General features: G+C 41.0%; 1 protein-coding gene across 1 annotated transcript in view; it reads left to right on the forward strand.

The window, feature by feature from the left end:
• KIF26A (kinesin family member 26A) overlaps positions 1-14,567 on the forward strand; it is a 94,559-nt gene that overhangs the window by 52,590 nt on the left and 27,402 nt on the right. Inside the window, exon 4 of the mRNA XM_058027014.1 lies at positions 13,582-13,765. Within this exon, the coding sequence (XP_057882997.1) occupies positions 13,582-13,765 (184 nt within the window). The remainder of the gene's footprint in view (positions 1-13,581; positions 13,766-14,567) is intronic.

Raw genomic sequence — 14,567 nt, forward strand, 5'->3', positions numbered from 1 at the left:
ACTATCCTATTACAGGCACCTGATGGTTCACTGATAAGCATTTGGTCATTAGATTGACCATAAAATACAGTCAATAATTGAGGTTACTCATAGAGCAGACACCTTATCAGCTTTAGGCATGGTGGGACAGCTTGTCAGTACTCTGTGTCCTGATTGTGCTGTGACTGAGCATATGATTAGGGTATTGAAGCAGTTTGTATCTAATGAAACTGCAGCAAAGGCATAGCAATATTAGCACAACCACTAAATGACTAATGTGTTTTTGTTCCAAGCCTTAGACACTTCAATTAGTTCCAATAAACTCTGATCTAGTGTAGTGGTAGGCAGAGAATTCAGATATTTTATGTACAAGCTTTCATTATACTAGTCAAAATTTGTAACATTTTAGTGGACAGATGAAATCTGTGTGGCTTTGAATAAGAAATGGTGGAAATAATAAAGCTTGTCTTTACTGGTTTTACTTCATTTATTTTCAGTTTTATTTTTGCATCTTTTAAATGTAGTATACTGAGACAATGCCTCAGTGCCTGATTTAAAAGATGAAGCTGCTGGCAGCAAATTAGATGTCCACATTTTGCTTTAAAGTCCATTCATGCAGTTCATGTAGGCTTGTGCCTATAGATCTAAACTTAGAATGTGTTCTTTAGCATTTTGTACCATATGGAACATTAGTCAAATAGTCCCATCTTGAAAGCTTTTGTAGAGATATTGATTTTGCTGTGCTTCAAACTGTTGCAAAGAAAATAACCTCAGAACCTATTCTTTTATGATTTTCTTTTCCTTGAGGATGCCTTAACTTTCATAAATTATTTAATATGGTGAAAGATGCAAAATGCCTTTTGTCTTCCTGAACTGCTGTTCAGGCTTCTCTGATGCGACCTTGGAAAGTAACCATAGAAACATGTTAAAAGCATCAACTGAAAATCAGTAGTTCAGTTTGACAGTGATGCAAATTCTGTGAAAGAAGATTATGATGTATTAGGAACACTTGAGGCATATATTACTGCTAACCTGTTAAACCTGATTATTCCATGACTATCGGTACTTTCAGAATTTAATGCAGGGGAAAAAAGCAAAAAAAAAAAGATGAACAAATTTTTTTTAATAAGTTGCCATGTTTAAGATGCTTCTAGGTAAATTACTTCAGCCTGTCATTCTCTGTCCTGTTAAAAGCAAGAATTATATTTCTTCTAAGCTCATAATGTAGTTCACAGTTCCCTGGATTTAATAGCTGTAAACTTCTGCTCAGTACCCTGCTGGGGTGCACAGGTATGCTGGCTTTGTGCAGAACTGGCACAAATTAAACCTCTTTGACAGATAATATGAATAACTGGGTTATGAATAAGTAGTAGTTCATCAAAAGGTGAAGAAAATCTGTGATTCATTGGATCCTGAGTTAGAGATTTTTGTGCTGACCTGTGGTAGTTAAGCTAGTCTGTGAGGCTGAAACAGAAATCTCTGCTGTAGTTGCAGGTAACCACAGTAAATTCCTGATGAATCATGGGTCAAGAGAAGAAGCAGAGTCACTTGTTAAAGCTCCCTCAGTAAGCATAGCCCACACCCAAGAAAACCTGTGTTGATGTGATGGGGGAAAATTTAATTTGAACTAGTGACCTCAGAAAGTGGGGTACAAGCCCTTCCTGATTAGGGCTGCTTTGCTGGCAGATACACTCAAACCTTGTGCATGGTTTGTCCCTATTTCACAGTGCCATAGGAGTTGCAGGGCTCCTCAGGGATGTGATGGCATTAATGCAGCCCAGCAGCCCCTCAGTGCATCATCCCTTCCTTGTTTAATGCCCCAAAAGCCCCACTTTCTCTTGCTACCATTTGGTCACTGCTCAGGAGTGGTGGCTGAGAAATTTGGAGCTGTGGATGTGCAGATGAAATGGAGCATCCAGCTGTTTCAGGGGCAACCAAATACATAATTAATATTTCCTCCTTAATGAGTCCTTCCTCTGGGTTTAGAGTGGAGGACTGGAGCAGCCTGATCCCTGCAGGGGGATGTGTGGGGCTGGAGAGGGGATGCCCTCCTGTCCCCCTTTTGCTCTCTGCATGGAGCCAGGGAGAGCAAGATGTGCAAATGGAGAGGGAGCAGGTGTCACAGGGCTGGCCTGTGCTGTGCCACGCTGCTGGAATGTGGCTGCTCCCTGTCCCCAGAGAGCAAATGTGACCCACAGGTCTCCCAGTGTGCTGTGGGGATAGGGGATGGGGCAGGGTGTGAGGCTTTGTGCAGTATCCTCTATCACTTAGGGCAGCTTAAGCTTTCCTAGTTGCTGTGGCAGCATAATAGTGCCTATAATTAAGGACAAACAAAGAGTGTGTGCTTTAGGTATATCCCATTTCACGTTAGCCCGTGAGGAGGATAAATTAGGAGATAAGCCTGAATTTATTAGGCTTTGTTCTTGGAAGCAGAAATGACTCTCAGGACAGCGTGTTTAACAGCAGAACATCATTACTGGTATCACTGCTAATACAGCATCATGCATTTACACACTGCATTATTGGTGTGTGGTGAGCCAGGCTCCCTGCTAGGAACAGCTCATCCGTGATACTGTGAGATGAGACACTGAGCTGGGCTTCAGCAAAGGGACAGGTGAGGAACCTGGAGTAGCTGAGAGAAGAGGGGAAAGTGGAGTTTGGACATGAATAGTACTGAGTTAGAACACTATGCAAAGCATGAAAATGTCCCCAAGGCCAGCAGATCTGGGGTCAGGGTATGCCTGCTGGTTTAGAGGGGGGAGGCACTGAAGATCAGCCAAGGTGGAGAGCCCAGGGTGAGGGTTTGACAGAGTCTCAGAGGGAACTGGGTGGTGAAGCAGGACTGGGCATCTGTGAGTCATTGCCTTGGAGGACAAAGCTCCTGTATGGAGTGTTAGGGATCATGGTATGGGAGAGATGTGCAAGACAGCAGTGTTAAGGATATGTTTGGAAGGAGAAGCCTCTATTGGATGACACAGGCTGTAGGACTTGTGTGGGAGCAGGTTTGACCATGCAGGAGGTGGCAGAAAAAAGCAAGGATGGAACTTGGTGGCAACCAGATTGGCAAGAAATATGAAAAGGAAGAGGCAGAAAAGAGAGGGAAAAAAAAGAGAGGGGAAAATGGATCTAGTAATGTGGAGACCATGTAATGAGGTCAGGATTTTGGAGGGGATGTTCTAGGTCTTAACTGCAACTTGAGAGCAGAAGCAGAATGGGGGCACAACAAAGCACTTGCAGTGTTTTCTGCTGACCAAATACCTTAAAGATCTTTATAATTTGAGGCTACACCTGAAGGAGGCTGAGTGTTTTTTTTTTTTTGTCAGCCCTGAGTGCTTTGATGAATGATAATACAAGAGGTTCTGGAGCAGCAGAGGCAGCCTTCCCAGGAGATGTGGTGACTTTTTGAGCTGCTGGAGATGGCTCAGTGCAGACAGTGGTTGCAGTGGTTGGGTCTTGGATTAGCTCTATATACTGAGGCATGCTTGATGCCCATGAGGAAAAGAAAAGTAGAACGATTTAAAACAGATGTGCCTACAAGGAGGGGAGGATCTATGCCTTCAGAGATACCAAGGATTGCATTTATTTATGAGCATAAATCGTGGTCAGTGGATTTTAAACTAGGAAAAGATCTGAAGTACTTGCCTGGAGTGGTGCAGATATTTCTTCTTACTTTGTCCTCTCTTGGATCTTCTGCTCACCTGGACTTAATATTTTCTCCCTTAATTTTATTTGTTTTTTTCCCTTTTTTTTCCTATATGACCCTTTATTTTCTCCTTCCTCTCTAGCTGAATGCAGTTGATTATTCTGTTTTCCTGAGTGTATGGAATCTCACTGCTGCCTAGCTACCAGCATCTCTCTTCCCCCTTGGATTTTTTCCTTTCTTTCTGCCCTTCCTAGCTTGTCAAGAGGAGCACTTCTCCTGCCTCCCCCTCAGCCCAGCCCTCCCAGTCTGCCTGCTTTTTTGGTTCCTGGATCCTGAACACCAGCACTTGCTCTGACTCCGTTATTTGGGGCTCCTCAGCCTGGCAGCAGTGGCAGCTGCACTGGTGGTTTTTCTGCACTGGGAACGGAGCATTCCATAGGTAAAATGATAATGGTGACTTTCCTGTGGGGATGTAATTTGACAGTTTGCACCTGTTTTTACAACTTTATTAGTGACTTTCAGACTCTTCCAATAGCATATTTAACTATTTTAATACCATTGTTAAGACAGGGAGACTTAGCAGGTGAAATAGTTTTAAATCAGACTGATAGTTAATTGAAGATTTCGTTTTTGTGACTGACTTGGAGTCACTCTAACATTCAGTTTATGGTGTACAGGATGTGATTTGCAGGGCAGATGGACTTTGAAGTGTCACTGTCTCTTTTCCGAGCTTTGCTTGCTTGTGCTTGTCGCAAAACAAGACATCCCACATTATCATTTATTGTAAAAATAAAATGTCAAGCCAAAACAATGCACCAGCACTATAGCTGCAGTGCTTGATCAACTGCAGGAATACTCTGATGCTACTTTTTAATATTCTATGAAATACTGAATTTTGGCTTTCTAAAACTCCCTTCATCCTTCCTGCTGGAGTATGGAATCTGTTTCTTTTGGCAGGACATTTCAAAAAGCTTAGCCGGTGTCTTGCTCATCATTAGTTAGTGCTGCTGTTGGGTTTGCTTTCTGCTTTGTTTGGCTTTTTGTGTCCTCAGTGTTGCAGCTCACTTATTAAGAAGCACTTGGCCTCTGGAGGAAAGGACTCAATGGATGTTAATCAGCATATAATAAATCTAATCTAAATGCTATTAGTGAAGCTTTCTGGACTTCAGGGCAAGCTTCAGAATCTTGTTTGATAATGTGTCTCAAGCAGGTCTTCAGGAGTTGCTCATTTTTACTGAAATTTGAAGTTACCATCTTTGGGTCAGAAATAGTCAGATCTCTCCATCTGCAGAGATGGAAAAATATGCATCTCAAATTTTCCTGCTAAGTGCTATTTTAAAGGGCTCTGCAGTATCAGCCTGTTATACCTCTGAGAAATATCACTTCAGAACTGATGTCAGTTAAATAAATCATAGTAACCCTGGGTTTAGAAGCCCATGTGTCCCTCCTCTGTTTAAAAATACTCATTTTATAGGCATACCACTTCTGTACTTGGATGATTTCCACTGCATCATTTAGTGCTGTCAGTGACCATTTAACTCACTAACAGTAGGAATAAGTAAATGCCCCCCTGAGAAGTTATTTGGTTGGCAGTATAGGTGTCAAGCCTTTGACTAAGCATCTGAAATAAAACCCAGCTGAAGTGGGAATGGATCCTCTGTGGACTTTTTATATGTGCAATAAAATATGGAACTGAGGGATCTGGAATTGATGAGAAAGGTATATCTGTGGGGATGGTGTGTTGGGTCAAAGGAAGGTAAGAGGAAATGTAACCCACCTCAGAGCATTTATTGTAAAGAAGGCATTGTATTCACAGTTGGTACCTTGTGTTCAGACCACTATATGCAATCAGGAACATGGAGATACTGAATTTCCCCTCTTTTGGTTCTTCTCTTTCCTGTCAGATATTTGTCTGAATCTGGTGTTTCAGATGAGCCCTTGTTAGCCATGTCATGTATTTAATCTCATCTTTTCCACTTGCAAATACATCTGCCTCTTCCCCGGAGCAGCTTGAATGAGCAGAATGATTTTTGTACACCAGGAGCTGATACTGCAAAGCAAAATTTAAGTAATCAATTTCAGTGTTACTTCAGTAGTGAAGGCCTAGTTAACACCATTGTTTCAGGTGCATTACTTTGTAGTTTTAAAAATATCTTTCTTACTTTTTCTTGACAGAATACAAATGAGACTAGAATTCTATTTTGCTCAACCTGACTATTTCATGCATCTGTGTCTTGCTGGCAAATAAGTCCAACTTTTTCTTTTGCCTAAGGAGTGAGCTTAGATTGATGTGGCTCTGCCTGCTTTAGCTCAGTTAGCTCATGAAACAGAGTGGGGAAATATTGCTGACATTCAGGTAGTTGTATTTTCAGTGCACAGCTATCCATGCAGTGTGCAGCCCAGGAACTGACATATTTCTGTATTAAGTGCTGACAGTCTTGCTTACTTAAAGATTAACCTACCCAGGTTTTCAGCAGTTTGTCATATGGTACAGTTGTAAACAGCAAGTGTGGAAGTGCAGCAATATGTTCATCTGCTCTTGCTTTGTTTAACATCCTTAGTGAGCAGAGCTGGAAATGGTATGTGGCAGGCTGCTGTGACTAGCTGTTATTCTGATATATTTATATATCTATATATATAAGTCAGTTCCTGAACACTGATTCTGGCTGCTGAAGCAATGTTCTTTGGCCAGAAAAATGTCTTAAATCTACAAGCTGAAGAGAACATGGAAGTGACAATTTTGTAGCAGCAACCTCAGAAGCCACTGGTTTGGGAGAGCAGGAAAAATGGTTGGAGTGCAATTGTCAGTGCTTGTGAGGATCTGCCCTTTGGTGTTTCTTAAACTTGGGGAAAAATTACAGAGAAGTATGGTGAAATTTTCTTCTTGGCTACCTGTATGCAAATTGCTTGAATGCTTGAAGATGAGCTAGATTGGTTGCTTCTGTTAAATTAAAAAACAGCTGAGTGGAGGGACCATCTCTTGGGTCACTACAGCATGAGGGAGCTCTGCTGATGTCAGGAGTACCTTGCAGGTTTGTTTTAGCTTCTCATCTTCTGGAGATTGTTTTGAGTTTATCCCAAAGTGGCTTTGCTTGGTCTGCACTGTGCCTGAACTCAGGTGAGCCTTGATTATTGCTCACTGGTGCACAAAGCCTTTATTCCATACTTCATGGAGTGTGAATAGAGCTGGGGACAGACAACAAGGATGGTCAGAAATCAATGAAGCCTGACCTGTGGGGAGAGGTTGGAAGGATTGGGACTTCTTAATTTGGAAAGAGAAGACTGACTCTGGTGTGGTTGTGGTTTTCATCCAGGTAACAGCTGCTGCAGGAGTTGGAAATAAGCTCCTCTGCATGCCTACTGGTGAGGTGGGGGGAAATAAGGAATGGGAGTCACGAGATGTGAATTTTCTAAGAGTAAGAGTAGTTAAAAACTGTCTAGTAAAAAACTGTGAGACGGTGATGTTCCTCATATGTCAACACTGCTGATTTCTATTTCTGCCTTGCTGATTTTAATAAGAGATAGTAAGAGAAAATTACAAGGTCAAAGTGAGAGGCTGAAATTCAAGTCTGAATTGCAAGATTATGCTATGTGCATGAGGCAAGGCATGAACTTTGTCTCAAATTGGATATACTTGCTCTGACACTGTTGGTGAGGTAACATCCTTGAAATATTAAATATGGTTTGACATTTTGGAATGTTTCAGAATAATGGGTTTCTATTGAAACTTTATTACCCTCAGCCATTATAAAAATGCCATTGTTTGAGGCTGTGCATTGTGATCCAGATGAACTAATTATTTATTGAGGAAGTCACAACACAGAAATAAGGAACATTAATTGTTTGTTCTTCCTGGCAGTGCTTCTCAGCAACATTGCTGGGACAGCTAAGCAAACAAAGGTTTGGTGCAGAACTTGTGTAATGGTACAAAGTGGGGAAAGTGTTATGTCCTCCAGAAATTGGACATCCATCACAGGAACCTAGTAAGCTTGGGGGAGGAAGAGACCATACCCTCAAATTTATCATATCCTTTATAAGTGGCTCCTTGGACAAAATTTATTCTAGAAATACAGATGGTGCCTGTCCTTTCCAAACTTTCATGATGTATTTAGATATTCCTGCTTTTCTCTTTAAAGTTAGGTTTTTTAGATCTCATTATGTTTTCCAAGGTGAATGCTGTTAGTGGAAACAGATACCTTGTTGGTTTTTAATTTTCTTTATGGTTTTGGGTAGCAACTGCATTTTTTTCATTGTGCTACCTTTCTAGTTTTTGAACTGCAAATCAAACAATAGCAATAGCAATAATAAAAATAATAATGCCAACCAAGTTTATGCTGCGAGTTGTGGAAGGCTTGGGACAGGGTGCTGGAGGATGTATTGTAGGACATCCGTCTATTTGTTGCCTGTTTTGATGAGTGATTAAGGAAACAATAACTGGAACTGCAGATAGGATGACAGGCTGTGACTTTCCCACTGCTTCCTTTGGAGCTGGTTGGCAGCAGGAAAAGATTGGGATATTGGTTATGTGGGGGGATTTATGCCTTGTTGTGCTGAGAACTGGGAAAGTTTGGGAAAACTCTGCTTTAAAGCTGACTGGTTCTCAGTGTAAGCCTGCATCCATAACTTTCCAAACTTAGCAGATGGCTCAGAATCAGGATAAAAATCACTTCCATGATGTCTGTCAAGGTCAAACCAAAAGTCTTGAGTAAGCATACTCTTGTGTAAAGTCCAGAGTTCAGGATATTTAAGGATTGGACTGTGCACTTGTCTGGCCTTGACCCTTTCAGTGAAGCCCTTCAGCATTTTCACAATGTGAATAATGATAGTGATCTCTGAAAGATAAGACTGGCCAAGAACACTAAAACTGTTAATATTTAATGAGTCATGTTGAAATGAATGTGCAGAAGTTTTCTTTTATTATTCTTGTCAGTGGAGCTTAATAATGGGAAGCAGTTCTATTTCTGACTTGTGGCAGTTTGTCCATAAATGCACTGTGTCCGTTAAGTCCTCTGCCTTTATCTCAATTGACTGATTTGTAGTAGGTCCTAAAGTATACTTTGTAGCTCTCTTCCTTCTGAAAGTTAATAAAATTCACAAAGTTTTAAGAAAAAAATTATAACTTTGCATAGTTATGAAAGTTTCAAATCTAATTTTCCTTTTTTTTTTTGAGAAATTATGCTCAGAAGGAGTGCTTGAGGGATTTAAATTGTGCTGTTTACTTTCACAGCTATAATGTGCAGAATGTGTGCAGGGAGTGTAAGCTAGAAGCAGCTTGCTGTACATCAGAATATCTGAAATGTCATGCTAGCAACATAGGCAGAATTTAAAATTAAAAATGGCATGGCTGTTTCAACGAGCAGGCTTTGTAGCTACTGTTGTTGCACAGCCTTGTTCCCTAGGTGCTGAGCATTATGTAATTGATCTGGCTGTGGTTTTCCTCACTGGTCTCATCCATGCATGGCAGAAAACCTAGTAATCTGTAAATCGTGCGGGGGAAAGAGCAGGTTAGAGACTGTCCCTTGTCATTTGATATTTGAGTGCCCCTGCATGTGCCATATATTAGTTTTATTTTCTACCATGACGCCTAGCTATGAGGAAAGAACCCTCCAGAGTGTCTTAAAAGACATCTTCTATTAAAGAGGGAAAGAGTTAAGCAAAATGCAGACTGTAGATCTCACAGCTGGAGGCAAAAGCAATATCCATGGATGTCTCTCATGCTTTAATTGGAAGAAAAGCATGAGAGTGTGGGGTTTAGTTTGCCTTGTAAGACTGTTTTGTAGAGGACTGGTTGTGGAGGCTGAATGGGGAGAGAGAAGATAGGTGGAAAGTATAAAACTCTAACAGAGCTATGACAAATGTTTGGCACATGCCCGGAGAAACAAATGAGTGAAATGCTTATGTTTTGTGTAGAATTCCCTAAAGGGAATAATTTTCTCTGGGAGGAAACAGAAGTTGATACTGAACAAGGTCAGGCAGCCCATTGTGGTGCTGAAAGTGTGTGTGAGAGCCTCCTGTGCAAGATTAAATATGAGAAAAAGAAGCAGGTCAGGCAATGGATGTGGCACCAAACTAGGCTCCCTACAGAAAGTGAGCTTGAGTATGAGCTTGAGTTCTTTGTGGTGCTAGGCAAAAAGGGCCCAGTTTAGGAGAGCTTTTCCAACCCTGTCTCCTTGGAACAAATACCCCCTGAGGAAAGGAATTCTGGATAAAAGACACAACTGAAAACTGAAGTGTAAATTCAGAAATGTGTTGTTGGATAAGGACTGCAGAAGGTCTGGCACTCTGGAGTGTCTCAGGACTGGCTCCATGTAAATCCATCCTCTCATGAATTTTACTGAAGTAAAGAGGTTTCTGAAGTTGGATTTTGCTTGATTCATTTGGGCCCATGTCCAGACCAGCTTGGCCTATATTTTGGCCTAATGAGTAGGTGGCTGGCATGCCACCAAGTGTATTGTTTGTTCTGCAAGAAGCACGTAGGGATTGATGAGTGTTTCTCTGGTGCTCTTTGCCTGGACCTGTCCAGGAGCCCAAGCAGAGCATGTGAAAGGGGCTGCCCAACTGCTTTGCATAAAGAACTGACTGTGCTTTTTATAGGAGCTGAGGATGACTATTACTTGAATTCATATTCATAGTCTGCAGTTTGATAGTGATGTTTTGTTTTTCCTAAATTGCCCTATGCTTTCAATTAGATCCTCACCCTTTCCCTTTCCCTTTTAGAAAAAAAACCTCAAAACAACAAACAAAATCAAACCCAGCAAGCTGTTTGATACTGCATTTGCAAGTTGTCTGTGGTGTTCCAACTCCAGAAATAACCTTGTCTTAATGTCAGGCAAAGCCACTCTTGCATTCAAGCACAGAGAGGTTGTAATTAAGCTTTGTGCACTGTTACCTGACAAGAGATGCTTTTTAAGTGTGAACCACACACATCATTATTAGTGCAGTTGGCTGGTTGCCCATCAAAGCACTGATTATTTTCTACAACAGCTACTCCAGTTCCTCTGCTTTCAGTTTCCTGTTATCTCACATGGACATCAACAGTCCCTTTGCCAAATTTCTTAGTAAAATCATCGCCCTCCAGACTCACAGGAAGAGGATTTATCAGCACTACAGCAGTTAATTGCTTTAGGTAGCATATGCCACTGTCCTTTGAACAGTGAAGGTGCAGGAAGGTTACACACACTGTCAAAGTGAACCAGTTTGAAAGTGGCTCTGTCTTGGTGCAGAACTTAAGGCAATTAGTAACAGATTCAGTATCTTGGATCTGCTTATCAAAATATCTCACAAATGTGCTGCTGAGGTATTTTGAGAAATGCTGTACTTGTAAAAACTGGCATTTCCTGTTCATTTTTTATATGCCTTGCTTAGTTTGGCCTTTTTGGGTGCAGTTAGTAACTGAGTGTAGTGCTTAAAAGCAGTTAGCTGCTTGAGCACACAATTCCTGAGTAAATTTGTCCTTTGTATCTCATTCTCTTTCATGTATGTTTCCCAGAGGAGCTCCTTCAGCCAGATCTGTTGTAGGAGTAATTATTTCATCAGGATTTAATGTATATCTTGATTGCACTTTGAAGACATTCTCTTGAGGAGTTTTTATAATTTCAACAAGGGATCATAGCATGTAAACAAGAAAATAAACATTATCTTTCATATTAATCAACAAGACAATTAAATAATAAGCAGGATTGTTAATTGGTACTTGGAGATAGATGCTAATGACTGTCTTGAGTTCCACAATGACAGTGCCAACAGGTAGAGACTCTTTTCTGCACAGTAAAGCTGCATATAATTTAGGAGGCATTACAGCTTTAACGTGCAGCTGCAACCACAGTGAAGCTGTGCAACTGTGTTCCTGGTGTCCTATTTCAGCATATGTTTTCCTCCTGAATGAAGTATTAGCAAGGGGATTTGAGATTTAGGCAGTTAAATCTGTTCTCATTGCCACCAAACTCTTGAGGTTCTGTATAAACCCATGCTTGTGGTGTTGTGCTTCACTGTGGGATGCAGTTCCTGCTGGTTTCAGGATGCAGTAGGAGTCAAAAGCTGCTTCTTTTCTCAAAGGCAAAAGTCCAGCTTGTTCCTCAAAAGACAGTGGCTTTGGGCTCCCTCTGAGTTTGGAACTAGAGCCTCATTTTTTCATCACACGAATCTTTGTCTTTTTCTAAATACTGTAGTGTTTATATAGGGAGAAGGAAGCATGTAGGGGGTCTGCATCTGCAAAAGTTGAAATACAAAGGTTCAGGAGTTTAACACACACACAAGTTTTGGAATATAGAGAAAAGGATGGGAATTTTGGAGATCTGTATTGAGAGTCCTGCTGTTGTACTAACTAGCTGTCTAATTTTAACTCAAGTACTCAAGTGTCCAGTTTTGCTCCTCAGACGCAGCCAGTTCTTTGTAGTGTTGCTCACTTGAAGCCAATAGTGCATCTGGAAGAAACTGTGCAGCCCTTCTGCTCTTGGTATCAATATTTTAATTTAATCTTGGTGTTAATTTCTCACAATGAGTATAAGCAAAGGAGCAGTTTCCCTCTCTGATCAGCTTACGAAGCCTGAGGCTGCCTGACAATGATGACAAAATGCATGGCAAGGTTGGGGTTCTAGATTTACCCTAAATTCATTATGACAGCAAACACTGCCTTGGTTTCTCCATGGGTCTGTTGCTTAGAATACTTCACAGATGTTAGTGCCAGTTTGATCTCACTGAAAAGTACTTGGAGATCTTGGGCTGAAAGACATGATGAAAATATAAAGTAGAAATTTTATAAAGATACTTACTAATTTGTTCAAAGTGACAAGCCCTTATCCTGCAAGCATGGAGCAGAATAGTGGTTTGTCCCCAAAAGACCTGCTGGCATCAGCAGTGTGGTCTCAGCAGGTCCCCAGATGCTGGCAGGGGGACACCCTGTGCTTTTGCTGCCCCAACAGCCATTCAAAGTAATGGTATAAGGTAACAATTTGGATGCTTTTATGATATTTATCTGTGGAAGGACTGTCTACTGACAGTCCCAGGGGCAGATCTCAAGTGTCTTTTTCAGGTGGTAAAGCTCTCCTTGACTTTGAGAGAACTGAGGTTTCACCCTCATTGCCATGCCCAGCTGCCCAGCATGCGCTTGCCAACATATATATTTTATTCTGCTTAAAATAATCACTCTGCAGGGTGAATTTGATTTTCTCATGTGGGTTTTGATGTAGGCAAGAGTTTCTGTTTTGGTTTCTTGCTATATTGTTTGGTGCTGCTGATGGGGAATAGCAGAAAAACCAGATTATGTTCCTATTTTTACTCACAAGGAAGAATGTATAATTTTAATTGTATGTTCTAATTTTTGCTTCTTCTTCATCTTTTATGTTTTGAAATTCTACATTTCAAAAGCAGGATCATTATCATTCAGCACATTAAAGCGTGTCTTGTTAATAGCTTTCCATTTTAATGCAAAAGAATGGAATTGGGGAGGCAAAACCAATTTGTCTTGAAGGAAATTTCCTGTTATCCAAGGATTTTCTGTGCAGCCAACAGGAGAGGATCTTGAGCTTGGCTTACTAGGAGTGCCATCCTCTGCCTTGAGTAACTTGTAGAGTACGAAGAACCACTTTCATAATGTTATTACCAGCAAAGTCCATCTGGTTCTGCCAGTGACAAGGGGATTTTTTTCAGTTTTTTATTACATCAGTGAGATGTTAGTTTTTTTAGGATTCAGATGTCAGGCTGTTGGGGGAAAGAAAGACAAGTTAGATTATAATTGACATTTTGTTGGTGGAGAAATTAACTGAATATTTTGCCAGTAATTTTTCTACCCATATTTCCTTTATTAGTGAACTGATGGCTCGTCCTGCTGAAATCAGATTAGAATGCAATGACTTGATTTGTTAAGCAGGCAGTGATGACAATGAGCATCTGTTTGTCTGGTTCAGTTTCCTGTTAACACCTAAGTAACATTGTCCTTTCTTGCTGTTACTTTTATACAGAGCAGCACAGAAGCTCAACCTGTCTTCGAAGAGAAAGAAATACCATCCACCCCTGCCACACACACACGACTTCTCTATTTATGCCACTAACTTTAGTGGCATCCTGCAGCTCTGTCCTCCCCCAGCACCACCCTGCCTTCTGAGAGCTGTGTCCAAAATCAAGGACAACCCTGGCATTGGAAAGGTAACTTTGCATTTCAATATTTTAAAATATTTTTCTAGACAAATTTTAGCCGGGCTGGAAGCTTCCAGCCTGGAACAGAGCTGGATCAACTCAAGAAAAGGGTCTGGGGATAGAGAGAGCCTCATCCACTTGAATGTGCCTGGGTGCTGTTTCCTCCTATGGACTTTGCAAAGAGTAAGAGACAAAATTTCCTTTGACATCCAAACCCAGTGATCCAAACCCAGTGCCCACAGAGGCTTCAGCTGTGGGAGAAGTCTCTGTGCTGCCAGCAGGACTCAGGCACTGGTGCTGACTCTCTGCTGAGGTTAAGGGAAAATGCTGAGGGGGCTTTGTTTCCCTCTGCTTCACATGGAAATGGAGTAGCAGTCTCACCAACTTAGGAAATGCAGCACCTTTGAAATTAAAAATTTGCGCTAAGTTTATCTAAAATTAATTAAAATACAACCCCATTACTTGGAGCTTTATTCATATTTATAGCTGTTTAATCACTCACACAACAGACTCTGAATACTTATTTACATAGGGTACAAGAGATTAGTGTTTGAAGATAGAATTGAAGTATGTAGTGTGCACAGGAGAGCTAAAATATGCACCTAGGGTAGCTATACAAATCAGCATTAACATGAAGAGTTTGTCAGCTTAAATACCTAGAGCTGACACTTGCTCCCAGAGAATACTCTGTATTTCCTAACTGAGTTTGTGCTTAATGGAAAATAAAGGAGAAATTTGGGCTATTTTAAGAAGGTGAGAAGTCACAGAGTAAAATGTATTGGTTTTTTTTTCTCCTGCTTTTCCAATGTCT

This window comes from Melospiza georgiana, chromosome 6 (assembly GCF_028018845.1).
Source record: "Melospiza georgiana isolate bMelGeo1 chromosome 6, bMelGeo1.pri, whole genome shotgun sequence".
Classification (NCBI taxonomy): Eukaryota; Metazoa; Chordata; class Aves; order Passeriformes; family Passerellidae; genus Melospiza; species Melospiza georgiana.